General features: G+C 45.3%; 1 protein-coding gene across 2 annotated transcripts; it reads left to right on the top strand.

The window, feature by feature from the left end:
* Nucleotides 1–3,338: 3,338 nt before the first annotated feature.
* Nucleotides 3,339–11,904, top strand: LOC138814567 (sulfotransferase 2A1-like). Of its 2 annotated transcripts, none has more exons than XM_070003563.1 (6): nucleotides 3,339–3,503; nucleotides 4,508–4,710; nucleotides 6,199–6,325; nucleotides 7,959–8,053; nucleotides 8,474–8,651; nucleotides 9,852–11,904. In XM_070003563.1, the coding sequence occupies exons 1-6, from the start codon at nucleotides 3,368–3,370 to the stop codon at nucleotides 9,962–9,964; spliced, it is 852 nt and encodes a 283-aa protein (XP_069859664.1). In that variant the 5' UTR covers nucleotides 3,339–3,367; the 3' UTR covers nucleotides 9,965–11,904. The 2 variants fall into 2 exon arrangements, with proteins under 2 accessions (XP_069859664.1, XP_069859674.1); XM_070003573.1 differs by lacking the exon at nucleotides 3,339–3,503 and adding an exon at nucleotides 3,541–4,398.
* The last annotated feature ends 4,297 nt before the right edge of the window (nucleotides 11,905–16,201 follow it).

Below are 16,201 nucleotides of genomic sequence, written 5' to 3'. Positions count from 1 at the left end.
GAGCCACATCTCCTCTTCTGGGGTTTGGATTAACTGGAAACGAGAGCTTCATGGACTTTTCTGCCTGGCTTGGCTTCCAGGTACGGTCTTCAGATCTCAGCCTCCTGAGTAGCTGAGATTACAGATTTGAGCCACCAGTTCCAGGCTACAGTACTGAGAGGTAAGAGATGTTGGATGAGGGGAGAAACAGTTCATCAAGCTTTTCTACTGGTTGCAAAGATTAACTCCCATCCTTTATATGTAACTCAGGCCATGGAGCCCTGACAGAACCATGGAGAAATGACAAAATTACAAGTGTGAGGAATGACCCAGAACTTTGCATGACTAGAAATACAGGAATTTCAGATTCAAGTGAGCAACTCTGAAACCCACAGCCATTAAATTCTTTTTTAAAAAAGAAAAATAGCAAGATGCTGGTGGCTCATGCCTGCCATCCTAGCTATTCAGGAGGTTGAGATCTGAGGATCACGGTTCAAACCCAGCCTGGGCAGGAAAGTCCGGGAAACTCTTATCTCCAATAACCCACCAGAAAACTGGAAGTGGCGCTGTGGCTCAAGGGGTAGAGCACTCTCCTTTAGCTGAAGAGCTGAGGGACAGCATCAAGACCCAAAGTTCAAGCCCCAAGATTGACAAAAAAGAAAAAGAAAAAATATATATGAAAGATAGAGTTTGGTTATCTGGGAAGCCACTGAGAAGCTCTCTCAACACCTGGGAGTAGAAAAAAGAACAGGGGACTTAGATCTGACGCTCACAGTTGGAAGCCAACCCAGGCAGGAAGTCCTTCAGGAGCTCATCTCCAGTTAATCAAAACACTAGAGCCGGGCGCTGGTGGCTCACGCCTGTAATCCTAGCTACTCAGGAGGCTGAGATCTGAGGATTGCGGTTCAAAGCCAGCCCGGGCAGGAAAGACCGTGAGACTCCTATCTCCAATAAACCACTAGAAAACCGGAAGTGGCGCTGTAGCTCAAGTGGTAGAGCGCTTGCCTTGAGCTGAAGAGCTAAGGGACAGCGCCCAGGCCCAGAGTTCAAGCCCCATGACCGACAAAAAAAAAAAAAACAAAAAAAAAAAAAAACACTAGAAGTGGCTCTGCAGCTCAACTAGTAGAGAGCTCGCCTTGAGCTGGAGCTCAGGGACAGCTCACAGGCCCTGACTTCAAGCCCAGAAGTGGAATAAAACAAATAAACAATCAGTTTTGACTCTGACCTAAAAAGTGTTTGTTTGTTTTTGGCCAAAATGGTATTTCACTGTGTCTTGCAGTGTTTTCAAGTAGAATAACCCACACCAATGCCTCAGCAGACTGCCCTGCTGGGAGCCGTGGGCACGGGTGGGAGGTGCCTTGTGTGTGTGTCACAGCTCAGACCTTGCACTCAGACTTGTGTTCCGTTGTGCAAATGATGGATTTGGGCCAAGTTGGCATGGAAGGCACTCAGCTTGGGTTCTGTGAGGGCCTGCAGAGCTTTTTGTCCCAGTGAGAGGCATTGGTGCTGCCTTTGGTGACCTGCTTCACATGGGCAAAGGTTGTGCCACAATAAAAGAAAATTATTTGGAAAGCCACATCCTGGCTGCACTGTGCCAGGAGAGGAGGGGAGAGGAGAGGGGAGGAGAGGAGAGGAGAGGAGAGGAGAGGAGAGGAGAGGAGAGGAGAGGAGAGGAGAGGAGAGGAGAGGAGAGGAGAGGAGAGGAGAGGAGAGGAGAGGAAGAAGACACAGTGACCCCATCCTGACTGAGAGCTTACCATGGCGCACAGCCCAGGCCCTGGGTGGATGTGTGGTCACTGCTCCCATGATGCTCTGTGAGTCATTCATGTACTGTGGGTTCCATACTTCACCGGGTCTGGCACAAGAATGCCAAGGAGGAATGTACATTGTGAATGTATCAAACCATACACTATTTCTGTTTTTAGTGTGTGCTGGTCCTGAGGCTTGAACTCAGGACCTGGGCGCTGCCCTTAGTGTTTTGCTCTAGGCTCACGGTCTACCACCTGAGCCACAGCTTCACTTCTGGTGTTCTGCTTGACTAGATGCACTAAAAGATTACCAACGGTGTATTTTAAGCCAGGCACCAGTGGCTCACACCTGTAATCCCAGCTACTCAGGAGGCTGAGATCTGAAGATCAAGGTTGGAAGCCAGCCCAGGCAGGAAAGACTGTTATCTCCAATGAGCCACCAACAAGTGGAGCTGTGGCTAAAGTGGTAGAGCACCAGTCTTAAGCACAAAAACACAGGGATAGTGCCCAGGCCCTGAGTTCAAGCCCCAGGAGTGGCCAAAAAACGAATGGCTTTGTCCTCCAGAGAGAACATCCCACTTCCTGGGTACAGCCTACACCAGGCACAACTCAAACAGTTCCCAGTGCAATGCAACCTAGATTTGTTTGCCCCTGAACATCACAGACATGGGTTCCTTTGGTGTGAACACACGCGCTCAGGCATAGGTACAAACACATGTGAACCTGTGTACCCACATGCACACACGCAATCCCAGTGATGTTACAGAAGTATTGCTCAAACCTGCAAGTTAAGGACAAAGAAAGGAAGCCTGAGAAACTCTCCCTGCCCCCAGGAGCCTGAGGAGCTATGGAGATCTCGACCCAGAGAATCATGGCTGAGATCCTAGAATGGAGAGATACCCTGGGGGAAGCAGAGGAAATCAGAAGGAAAATGCATTATGGAATCTTGGCAAAGATTTTTGAGTAATTCTAGTGGATTGAACTTAGGGCCTTGATCTAGAAGTCCAGGCCTCCTCTCTGTCATTTTTCAGATATGTATGCCTCTTTTTAAAATAAAATATTAGGGTCTGGGAATGTGGCTTAGTGGTACAGTGCTTGTGTAGCATGCATGAAGCCCTGGGTTTGAATCCTCAGTAGCACATACACAGAAAAAGCCAGAAATGGCGCTAAGGCTCAAGTGGTAGAGTGCTAGCCTTGAGCACAGACAGGCTCAGGGACAGTGCTCAGGCCCTGAGTTCAAGTCCCAGGACTGGCCCCCAGAAATAAATAAATAAATAAATAAATAAATAAATAAATAAATAAATAAATAAATAAATAAATAAATGGGATTGGGACATTTAAAACTATATTTTTTCATTCTGTGCTCAAGCCTATTTCCTCTTCTCGTTCAGGTTCCCTGCCGTGACCTGACGATCACATGAGCAGAGACCACCCTTGAATGATTTCACAGCTGCATACAAATCCCCAGGGACAATCACCTTGGTTTTGTTTGTTTCTTTCTTTACCATCAATATAGTTTTAAAAGGAAAGGAAGAAAGTTAATGATTGGCTTTACCACCTAGGATGATATTAAAGACTCTGCCTCCCCCTCTAGAGTGCCAGTGGCCTGTGACCAAGATCCAGGCACGCAGGGCTCTGCCATGGCTCAGGACTACGTGTGGTACCAGGGCATTCCTTTCCCTATCAAGGTATACAACCCTGAATTCATAAAAGCAACACATGAGAAGCTGGTGCTGAAGGACGAGGACATCATCACGGTGACCTGCCCCAAATCAGGTGAGCAGACGGGTCTGCAGCTACATGGGAAAGGCCAGGCCTGTGCCCCACTCCCTCCAGCCTTCTGCGTGGGAATGGTATAGTAGCTCATTATTGAAGATCTGTGGCCCATGTGGTAGAGCGGCCAGCCCTGAGCACAACAGTTCAGAGACAGCACCCAGGCCCTGTTCAAGCTCCAGGATGGGCACTATTTAAAAAAAAAAAAAGTGTTTTTGAGATGCTCCATGTGCATTAAAATGAGGATGACTTTGAGGTTACCTAGAGAAGAGGCATGATCTCACATAGAAGAATCATCAGGGGCCATAGTTGGGAACTGGAAAACTTGGGGTAAATACAAGGCACTGGCAGGCCAGGGAGCTCAGGGGTTTGTGTGTGAAGGAGCCTGGGGAGTGGGGAGGGAGCTCTGAGGGCACACTGCAAGGGAAATGTGCTGAAAACCACAGCCAGTGGGGGCACTGCAGGATTTCAGCAACAGCTGACAGCTGCATTAAACCCAAATATCCACAGACAAACGGCTGCACAATCCCAAACAGGTTGAGAGATCAAAATGGAATATTATTGAGTGTTGAAAACACAGATGACTCAGACCCATGCTCCACTATTTTCAGGACATTTGCCCATTTGAGCACATGAGACAAGGCCATAGTGCAAAAACAAAACAATGTATATTGCACTCACATACAAGGCTCAGGACTGCCAAAGTGATGGAGGAGATAAGAAGATGGTGGGGGTCAGGGCAGATAGCAAGCAAATCAATGCTCAGTTGTCATAGACAGTGAATATTTATAAGATGCCAAAATACTGGCGTTGAGTGAGCTATGATTAAAATAAACTAAACACTTCTTATCCGCATCAGATTGCATGCTTGAGAAAGTTTACATCAGTAAGGTTTATGGTATGTATACTTTACCATTATATAATATATATTATACATTATATATTATATTTATAATGTTCTATATTCAGACAGAAATGAGTGACCTTCACTTTTCTTTCTTTCCAAGGAACCCATTGGTTGGTTGACATTCTCTCTCTGATTCACACCAAGGGCGATCCCAAGCGGATCCGATCTGTGCCCATGTTTGTTCGCTCCCCATGGATCGAGAATAAAAGTAGATCAGTTGAGAGGAAGGAGGGTCCCCCCCTCCTCACCTCCCACCTCCCTATCCAACTCTTCCCCAAGTCTTTCTTCACTTCCAAGGCCAAGGTCAGTGCTCAGTGCTCAATAACTGTTTAATCAATGCCTTTTAAACATAAAACTGTACATAGTCAGCAGATCTGGCATTCTCCTTCTGTAGTTCACAGAGGATCGAGACTCTCCTTTATGAGGTGAGGGTCCTCAGACCAAACCAGAGTCATAGATGTGGACTATGGCTGCATAATCCCTGACAGATAAACTGGATGCACTGAAAGACTAACCAAACTGTGTTTTAAGCGGATACTCAGGCCTCATGTAGTCAACCCAGCTAAACAGGAGGCTGAGATTTGAGGTTCAAGATCAGAAGTCAGCCTAGGCAGGAAAGGCTAGGAGATGCTTGAACCACAAAAAAAAACAGCACAAATGGAACCGTGGCTCAAGTGGTAGAGCACCAGCCTTGAGCACAAAAATGAAGGACAGCACCCAGGCCCTGAGTTCAAGCTCCAGGAATGGCAATTAATAATAATAATAATAATAATTTAAAAAGTAAGATTGTATGGTTCCAGTGTCATGTCACCTGGTGTCTGTGGCCTGACTCTGAACGTTGTACAGTGAATAAACACCTGGTGCTCAGGGCCAGATACACCAGGAGCCTTTGTGCACCAGACAGAGGTCCTCATTGCCCTGCCTGCCCACACCAGGCATGATGCAAACACTTCCCAGGTGCAATGGGACCTAGATTTGTTTCTTCCTGTACATCAAAAAATGGGTGGGGCTGGAAAGGTGGCTCAGTGGTAAAGTGTTTGCCTTGCATGCATGAGGCCCTGGGTTCGATTCCTCAGCAGCACATAAGCAGAAAAAGCTGGAAGTGGAGCTGTGACTCAAGTGGTAGGGTGCTAGTCTTGAGCTGAAAAGATGAGGGACAGCGTCCAGGCCCAGAGTTCAGGCCTTATGACCAACAACAACAACAAAAAAGTGTTCATGTGGTGTGAACACTCTGATACTGTATTATTTCATACCTCCTGCCCCTCGCCTTTAAATAGTTTTTATTTTGTTTTGTTTTTGTTCCCCTTCTGGGGCTTGAACTTGGGGCCTAGGTGCTGTCCCTGAGCTTTTGTGCTCAAAGCCGTCACTCTACCACTTTGAGCCACAGCTCCTTTTCTGCGTTTCAGGTAGTTAACTGGAGACAGGTGTTTCTTGGGCTGTTCTACCTGGGCTGACCTGAAATCACAACCCTCAGATCTCAGCCTACTGAGTAGCTGGGATTACAGGCGCAAGCCACTGATGCCCAGATCCTCCCATGATTTTTACACAATGACTTATAAATCTATGGCCAGCAAATGCTAACCAGCATCTGCTCTCCTGTGCTTTATAGATAAATATCCCAGATACATTTAGGAAATGCATTGTCCTTCCATTGCTTTATTCCTAGCAAGGTAAACCAAAAGACCAACAGATATTTTGATATTGGAGCAAAATTTTCTAGAATTTCTCTGAACACCAAGAAATTATGGGAATGTTTCTTGTTTGTTTAATTCTTTTCCTTCTCTCTTGAAGGTGATCTATGTCATCAGAAATCCCAAGGATGTCCTTATATCTGGTTATCATTTCTGGGGTTTTACAAATCTGGCTAAGAAACCAGAGTCACTGCAACAATACTTTGAATGGTTCTTGCAAGGACATGGTGAGTGGGTTGTGAAGAGAGCACACAAGGATTTAAACATCTTTCAGGACCTCATGTGACCCTCCCCTCCCACCATGTTTTATCTTCAAATATCACCATCTGTGGGTCCAAAGCTTCCTCATCCTAGAACTCATATTGGCTAAAGGCAACACCAGACTTCTCCCATGATGGAAGGTCCCAAGGTGTTTTGAGCCCCTGGAGCTTCCGTAGCCATGGAGGACCCACCCCCGCCCTGTGTGCTCTACTCCCAGATGTTGGCTCACAGCTTCTCACTGGCTTCCCACACAGCCCAACTCTACCTTCCATACATATATTTATGTTTTAAAACGTTTTGCTGTCCGTGTTAGAGTTTCTCACTTGAAGTTGGGATCGCTCTGTTTCTAGTCATGCAGAAGTTCTGGGTCAGTCCTCATGCTTGTAATTTTGTCATTTCTCCACATTTCTGTCAGGGGTCCATGGCCTGAGCTGGGTATGAAGGGAGGGGGACCCTACATCTGTGCTTTACCTCATCATTTGTTGTCCCAAGCCCTGTGGGTTTATCTTTACAACCAGTAGATGTTCTTGATGAACTGCTTCTCCTCTACATCTCTTATCACTCAGAACTATGGTCCAGGGCTGGTGGCTCACACCTGTAATCACAGCTACACCGGAGCTGAGAGCTGAGGATCACAATTGGAAGCTCAAGCCAGGAAGGAAGTCCTTGAGGCTCTCATCTCCACTTAGTCATCATAACACAGGCAGTGGAGGTGTGGCTCAAGTGGTAGAGTGGCAGCCTTAAGTATATAAACTCAAGGATGAAGCCCAGGTCCAGAAGCAGCACACAAAAATTAGTTTCACTATGATCTACAAAGTGTGATTCATGAAACGGAGACCCTGAATAGTATTTGAATGTTATTTCACTCTGTCTTACGGTGTTTTCAAGTAGAATAAAGCACACCAAGGCCTCTGCAGACTGACCTGCTGGGAGCCATGGGCAGGGATGGGAGGAGCGTCATGTGTGTGTGTCACAGCTCAGACCTTGCACTGGGACTTGTGCTCAGCTGTGCAAATGATGGATTTGGGCCAACTTGGCATGGAAGGCCCTCAGCTTGGGTTCTGTGAGGGCCCGCGGAGCTCTTTGTCCCAGTGAGAGGCGTTGGTGCTGCCTTTGGTGACCTGCTTCACATGGGGCAAAGGTTGTGCCACAATAAAAGAAAACTATTTGGGTTGGGAGCCGGTGGCTCACGCCTGTCATCCTAGCTATTCAGGAGGCTGAGATCTGAGGATCATGATTCAAAGCCAGCCCGGGCAGCAAAGTCCATGAGACTCTTATCTCCAATAACCCACCAGAAAACTGGAAATAGTGCTGTGGCTCAAGTGGAAGAGTGCTTGTCTTGAGCTGAAGAGCTGAGGGACAGCAGCCAGGCCCAGAGTTCAAACCCCAGGACTGACAAGAGAAATAGAAAGAAAATTATTTGGAAAGCCATGTCCTGGCTCCACAGTGTCCTCTCTTTGAGGCTATAAAGAGACAGGACTTATTTGTCAGTTACACCCTGTTGAAGGTGACAGGGATCAAAGCGATCGGTGCTGAGACCACCATGCAGATCAGGAATGGTGGAGACTTTTCACGCTGCCCCACTGTCCCCCCCTGCAGTGCCTTACGGGTCATGGTTTGATCACGTCCGGGGCTGGATGTCCATGAGGGAAAAGGAGAACGTGCTGGTCCTCAGTTATGAGCAGATGAAAAAGGTAACAATTTTATAAGCACCCCATTCCACCATCCTCCTCACCCCCTCCTACCATCTCCCCTTCTTCTGACCGCCCCTCCTCCAGTTCACACGTGCACATGCACACACACACACATACACACACACGCACACACGCGCACACACAAAGAGTGCCATCTCACATTCTCTATCAAGTTTCTACATCGTGGTGTGTCATTCTTTCCCTTCATCCTCCTTTCCTTTCTTTTTTGTTTTGAAATGGAGTCTTGAACTCAGTACCTGATGCTTTGCTATTTGTCTGGTGCTCTACCCACTGAGCCATGCCCCCAACTCCCACACTCCACTCATCCTTTTTCCTGCCAGTTTCTTCTGATGTTTTTCCCTTCTCCTGCTCCCTCCTCCTGTGCTGCCCCCTCTCCTATCCCTGTTTTTCTCACATTAGGATCCCAGGAGCATGATAGAGAAGATCTGCAGGTTCCTGGGGAAGGCGCTGGAGCCGGGAGAGCTGGACTTGGTCCTGGAGAACAGTTCCTTCCAGGCGATGAAGGAGAACAAGATGTCCAATTTCAATAATGTGGCAGTGGGGTATATTCCTGCCGATCTCAAAATCATCAGGAAAGGTATGGAAATGTCCCAGGGAAGAAGGTGCTGGAGTTCAGGAAACAGAAATCTGGTCTCCAACCACAGGCTCCTGGCCAGAGATCAGCCAAGGACAAGTTGGCTGTTCATTTTCAGCTGGTGTCAAAAAAAGTAGATTGGAAGTGGAGCTGTGGCTCAAGTGGTAAAGTACCAGTCTTTAGCAAAAGAAGCTCAAGGTCAGCACCCAGGCCCTGAGTTCAAGTCCCACAAGTAACAGACAAGCAAACAAACAAATTAAAAATGTGATAATAATAATATCTGAAAAGAAAACAAAATATAAATTCCAGCTTGGTGTCCATGGCTCAGGCTTGTAATCCTAGCTGCCCAGGAACCTGAGATCTGAGGATCACAGTTCAAAGCCAGCTCAGGCAGGAAAATCCAATCCAAGAGACTCTTTCTCCCCAGTTAACTACCAAAAAAAAAAACAACAACAACAAAAACAGAAAATAGAGCTGTGGCTCAAGTGGTAGAGCACTAGGCTTGAGCAGAAAATAACTCCCAAACAGCACCTAGGCCCTGAGTTCAAGTTCCTGTATAGGCATACACTTGTACACACATGCACACACATTTAACTCTATTATATAAGAAATCTATCAAATACCCATGCACACCTGACCTATGTGCACACATGTACATTTAACTCTTATATAAGTACTCTATGGCACTCTCTCTCACACACACACACACACACACTTAACTTTCTATTATAGAAAAACACTATCGTGCGGGGGGGGGGGGGAGATTGGTTGGGGGGGCGGGGGAGGCTGGGAAGGGATGTGAAGGGTAAAAAAAAGAGGAGGTTGCAATGCTTGATAAGAAATGTACTCATTATCTAACCCATGTAATTGTAACCTTCTGTACAGTATGTTCACAAAAATTAAAAAGAAAAAGAAAAAAGAAAAACACTATCGTGTGCATGCAGATATTAAAGGGCCCTGAGTTCTCTGAGAACACATCCTGAGTTTCTTGATTCCACATATCTGGAACAGGAATAGAGCCCATGGTGGCAGAGGGTTACTTGAGAGGAGAGCACTGGACATGGAGCGTGGTAGCTGTGGAGTCCATCTCACAGGGAGATCTATGGCCTCACCCTCGGGCCAGGCAGAGGGAAGAAGGGACACGAGGGGACAGCGCCTTCCTGCCCTGACCCAGTCTGGTGTCATTGTTTTTCCACGGCCTAGGTATCACGGGGGACTGGAAGAACCACTTCACCCCAGCCCAGACCCAAGCCTTCGAGGAAACATTCCGGGAAAAGATGGCGGGACTTCCTCCTGAGCTGTTCCCGTGGGACTAAGCCCAGATTTTGCTCCTTGTCTGTGGGGATGAAGACTTGTGTCCCCATCTTATGGAAGTGACAGGACTGGTTGTGCATCATACCATAAGTCTCTCACTCAAATCTGGAGATCTGAATTTTCTTTCTTTTTTTTTTGTGTCCGTCATGGAGCTTGAACTCAGGGCCTTGGGCACTGTCCCTTAGCTTCGTTTGCTCAAGGTTAGCACTCTACCACGTGAAGCACAGCACCACTTCTGGCTTTTTCTGCGTATGTGGCACTGAGGAAGTGGACCCAGGGCTTCATGCATGCTAGGCAAACACTCTACCACTAAGCCACATTCCCAGTCTGACTTTGCCTGTCACATCTTTGGTGCAATCACCAGGACAGGTGGCAGCCAATGCAGGTGAGGAGAACAAAGGGACCAGTGTATGTTCTTGCTGAAATAAATGGGGCCACGGCACCGAGGGCTGACAAACATGCCTTAGTGTGCTGCTTAGCAAAGACGACCTGGGTGAAAGGCCACGGAGGTCCCTCGGGTGGGGACAGGGGGCTGCCCAAGGCAGGAGGCTTCCTGAGGGTTTGCAGGATGTCCTGGGGAAGGGATTTCTTCCCCCGCATTGATCTTCGGTGGAAGCTCTGTCCCAACTTGGGACAACCTGGGATGAGGCCGGAACAGAAACCAGCTCCTGGAATTGAGTTTGGGGCACCAGGAGCCTGAAGCCTTTTGCCAGCTTCCAGTGCCCTGAGTCCATTTGACAAGGTATTTATTGAGTAGAGCACAGGGGCGGATGTATACAAAGTAAGATCACAATTTCCCTGACATCACAAGCATCAATACTACAATACAATCTTAATCACAAGCACCCATTGTGTGGTATCATCTCCCTCAAGTGATACATAACTCCTTCATCTTAAGCAGCAGGTGTAAGCAGCAAATGACTTAGAGTACACATAGATTTTTGTCTATCCCAAAGATCCCAGAAGGTCTGCTGTGGAATTAGCCTACACCCAAGAAAGAAATCTGAAGTCCTATCAATCCAGAAGGGATTGACCTTTCCAGGAAGCTCTCAGGATTCTAAGAGTTCATGTTCAGAGGAGGCCTTCCAACCTCCCAATCCTTTCAGCTCTCACAGCTCAGCTTTTGGGGGCTCTCACAATCCCCCCTTTTCCTATGATTTCAGAAAGCATAATTCTCATTTCTGTTTGAACTAGCGTATGCTGCATGCTAGAAGATAAATATTGAAATAGACAGGAGGCTAGCCGGATAATCCATAAAATAGAGGATCTTGGGCCCAGAAAAGACAAAAAAAAAACAGGAAAACTATTCTGGAAGTTATCACTGAATTTTAACTTTTTCAGTTCCTGTTTGAGCTGCTCTAGCTGCTTCTGAATCCTTTGAGAATTGCCAGTTATCTTAAAGCAGCTCAGTCCTTCAAACAGTTCTCATCCTAAATGGTTTTCAACGGCAAATAATCTGTGGCAGTTCCAATGTGTCAAATTATTGTTCTTCCTTTTTCATTGATTGATTGATTGATTGATTTGTTGATTGATTTCTTGATTTATTTATCTGTCAAACTTGGTTGAAAATACAAGGTAATCTGCTGCCTTCTTTCTGGACACCTTCTTCAAGTCTAGGGACAGACAGAATATAAGCTGCAGCTACAGCCCTATCCACAGTATTTAACAACATTAAGTTATCACCATTTTGTGTGAGATCTTGTCTTATGCATCTCTTATTCTGTTGGGTCAAATTACTAAGACAGACAGGCACCATTCTCCTAACATAACAGCAACAGATAATTTGACTTTAGAGTGCCATATGCCTTTCCTCCACAAAAGAAAGACCAGCCAATGCCGACTTTTTTTCCTTGAGGCAAACAGAGTCTTGTCACTGATGAGCAGTTGCTAAGGTCATTTGCACAGCAGAAGCATGAACACTCACAATAAACTATGAATTCAAGGTCCAAAGTTAATTCATTCTCTAAAATCTCATCTTCTTGACAACTAATTTCATCCTGAGTTATATTTGTTCCTCTTTTAAACTGACAACATGTCCTACTAAACTTTGTGTTAGAACATTTTGCACAGAAGAGCCTTCTTTGATACAAAAGGAAGTTTCATTCATTCATTTTTTTTTTTTTTGGTCATAGGGCTTGAACTTTGAGCCTGGGTACTGTCTCTGAGCTCTTTAGCTCAAAGCTAGCACTCTATGACTTCAGCCACAGCACCACTTCCAGTTTTCACCACTTCCCGCCTGGGCTGCCTTTGAACTGTGTTCCTCAGATCTCAGCCTCCTGAGTAGCTAGGATGACAGGCATGAACCACTGGCACCCAACCTGACTAAATATCTTAACTCCATCTTTATATCAGTGGACAGGTCCGATTTCTGAGTTGTTACATATCACAGTACAATTTAAGTGCAACAGTTTACCCAGCATAGGAACCTCCCAAACAGAGGCTTATACTGAGCAGGAGGCACCAACCACCTGAATAAGCACCATCTTTATTATCAACAACGATGATGCATTCACTTCCTGTCCCTTGTCCTTTGAGCATCTCTCAGCTTCTAGAAAAAGCTTCTTCATTGGTCCCCAGGTGGGAAGGGTCCCTGTTTCTATTTCTCCCTGAGCCTTTAGTTATCCTCACCCTCTTGAAGATTTTCTCCAGAGGTTCCTGGAGTTTGGATGCATTTTCTCTTTATTTCTGGGTTTTCATTTCAGGGTAGGTAGACAGATGTCTGCTGAACCTGTGCACACACAAGAATAACCACCACCCCATACTTTGACAGTTCCAGGCCTCTAGTTATTACCAGTGTCATCCTTTCAGCATATAGGTTGAGGTAAAGAAGCAATTTTTTCAGGTCTTTCCAAAGTTTATCTGCTGCTGATATATTGGGTGGAAAAAGTAAATTTTCAAAAATAAGGGTATAGAATGCCATTGCTATCTGTTCTTGGGGGTTCTAGTGACCTACACCTATCTCCTCCCCCCCTCCCCCACACTTTTTTTGTCAGTCCAGAGGCCTGAACTCAGGGCCTGGGCACTGACCCTGTGCTCTTCAGCTCTAAGCTAGCACTCTATCACTTGAAACACAGCACTACTTTCAGCTTTTTCTGAGTAGTTTATTGAAGATCAGACTCTCACTGACTTTCCTGCTCAAGGCTGGCTTTAAACTGCGATCCTCAGATCTCAGCCTCTTGAGTAGCTAGGATTACAGGTGTGAACCACCAGCGCCCGGCTGGAAGTGAACGTTAAGTAGTCCTAATATTCCCTTTTCCACTTTGAAACAAATACTTTGGATAACATTTCTTTCCAAGTCCTCATTTTAAGGCCAATCCCATTGCTCATTTGCATTTAAGTTCACACTTTTGAAACCTAGAACCACTGGGAAACAACCATTTCTCTCCTGGCCATCTGGAATTTAAAGCTGACACTTTTTTTTCCTGTAGTCTGAGTTAACTCTTAGAACACCTTTAAACTCAAATAGCATAGTTTTTCTTTACATGTACGAATCAATGTACCAAGAACCCAGACTTAATAAACTAAGGATCTCAGAACAAGCTTGTTCTTCCTAATTTGTATCTAATTGCAGAATAGCATTGAAACCAAATTACATTATACAGATTAACCCTTTCTTCTTTTTAATTCTCCTTTTAAAGGTTTTAACTTTTAATACATCTCAAGGGGCAGTTTTTAGGAATACTAATCACATTGCCTATATTACTGTTACTTTTTAGTGTCTGTCTGAAAGGGAAAGAAAGAATCATCTATATGAAATTGGTATAAAGTATGAAGTATTGGTATTGGGGCTGGGAAGGTGGCTCAGTGATAGAGCACTTGCCTTGCATGCATGAGGCCCTGGGTTCGATTCCTCAGCACCACATAAGCAGAAAAAGCCATTAGTGGCGCTGTGGCTCAAGTGGTGATGCTAGCCTTGACCTGAAGAGCTGAGGGACAGCGCCCAGGCCCAGAGTTCAGGCCCCACAACTGATGGAAAAAAAAAGAAGAAATGAAATATTTTAACCTTATTTAAATCACAGCCAATGTGGTTACATGTCAACTTTACTAATAAGTTCTTTATCTTATAGATTTAAGACATACTCATACCATCACACACTTACTTGAACCTTAAGTGGTTAGTCTTACTCATTTCTATATTTTGAAACGAACATTTAATACAGGTCTTACCTCCCAAATCCTTTTCTCAGCGCAAGGAAACTTATTTTGGTTTTTGGTTTTGTATTTGTTTGTTTTTGTTGGTCATGGGGCCTGAACTCTTGGCCTAAGTGCTGTCCCTGAGCTCTTCAGCTCAAGACTAGTGCTCTACCACTTGAGCCACAGCACCACTTCTGGCTTTTTCTGCTCATATGGTGCAAGAGGAATCAAACCCAGGACCTCATGAATGCAAGGCAAGCACTCTAGAACTGAACCACCTTCCCAGAACTGTTTTGTTTCACCATCATAACAGATTTTAAGCAGAAATACTAGATTATTTTGAACATTTTCACATACACTTACACTCATACTTATGTGCAAGAGTTTTAAAGCTCAATTAGATTATAAAAATGAAAGTTGGCCATGTGCCTGTGGCTCACACCTGTAATCCTAGCTACTGAGGAGGCTGAGACTGAAGATCTAGGTTCAAAGCCAGCCCATGCAAGGAAGTCCATGAGACTCTTATCTCCAATTAACAACCAGGAAACTGGAATTGTCACAGTAGCTACACTTGAGCTGAAGAGAACAAAGACAATGCTCAGGCCCAAAGTTCAAGCCCTATGACTGACTATATATATATCTGCCATAGATTCTTTTGGAATTCCAATGGCAAAGTGACATTATTTTGTCCAATATGATAAAACTGTGTGGTCAGTATTAGACAGACAAAACAAAGCAAACTATGAGGCAAAATACAAACACAACAAGTAACATTATACATAGCTATTTGAGTACTAGATGACAAAAAACAGAAAATGTTTAGACAACTTTGTTAGCAAGGCATATTAGTATACAAATGGATCTTTGAACATGTCCGAGGCTTCTAGTCTTCAGGGTCTGTAAAGAAAATGGGGCAAAAAGAGGGAACTCTTCCTAAATCAATTTATAGATGTAAGAGAAGTTTATACAAGGGTCTGGCAACCCCCACTCCCAAGAGGGTTATTTAACTTGTACAAGGCTCTGAATTTGCTAGGAGTTCTTACCTTTTGAACAATTTCTTTTTATGTATCCCATTTTTTTCACATCTAAAACATTTTAAGACGTTTTATGGTGGGTCCCATTATGGCTGCAGCAGAGGAGCCAATGTCATTACAGACTTCAATATGATTTGTAACATCGCTGTTTGCAGCCTTGATGGAGTGTAAACCTTTGGAAACTGAATTAGCATTCTTCAATGGTATATATTTGGAGAAGTTAGTATCTTACCTCAGTTTGCAGTTACATTTTTATGAAGATTATCTTTAACCGGGCTCTGAAATCAACCAAAGGTTCCAGGCCTCCTTGCCTGCTATGTACAGATGTGATAGCTGTTTATCCTGGCTGGGTTACCTCTTCCCTGTTCTGATTCCTGATCAATCACTTCCGTTTTACACAGTACCTGTAGGACCACTCCCAGTCTGGTAAGCTGGTCCTCCTCAGTTACTGTGGAAGGGTACACATGTTGATTTTTTGTTGTTGTTGTTCAGTCCTGGGGCTTGAATTCTGGGCCGAGGTACTGTCCCTTAGATCTTCAACTCAAGGCTAGCAGTCTACCACTTGAGCCACAGCACCACTTCTGGCTTTTTCTGCTTATGTGGTCTTGAGGAATTGAACCCAGGGCCTCATGCATACAAGGCAAGCACCCTACCACTGAGCCACCTTCCCAGCCCCAAGAATGTCTATGGTGATTTTTTTGTTTTCGTGTTTGTTGTACTTTTTATCGCTCATGGGGACATGTTGATTTTTCAAAGACTGGAGATGAACTTTCTCATTCACTACATTTCAAATTATAGCTAATGACTGGGCTTTAGACAGGCTTTGCTCAAGTTTTCCTATTCAGGAGTGGAGGAGAGATCGCCTCTCAGGGGACCCCATCACACCTGAGAGGGCGTGATGACATCACAGCCTAGGTCTCACGGGGTCACAGCCCAGGCCCTGGGTGGATATGTGGGTGGTCACCACCCCATAATACCCTGTGAGACATTCATGTCTTGTGGGTGCCAGACTACTGGGTCTGGCACAAAAAGGTCAGTAAGAAATGTAAGTATGGGAATGCATCAAGTGCC

The sequence above is a fragment of the Dipodomys merriami genome, unplaced genomic scaffold, assembly GCF_024711535.1.
Source record: "Dipodomys merriami isolate MVZ:Mamm:240054 unplaced genomic scaffold, mDipMer1.0.p SCAF_106, whole genome shotgun sequence".
Taxonomy (NCBI): Eukaryota; Metazoa; Chordata; class Mammalia; order Rodentia; family Heteromyidae; genus Dipodomys; species Dipodomys merriami.
Note: the sequence above shows the minus strand (reverse complement) of the source record. Positions and strands in the feature narration are given on the sequence as shown.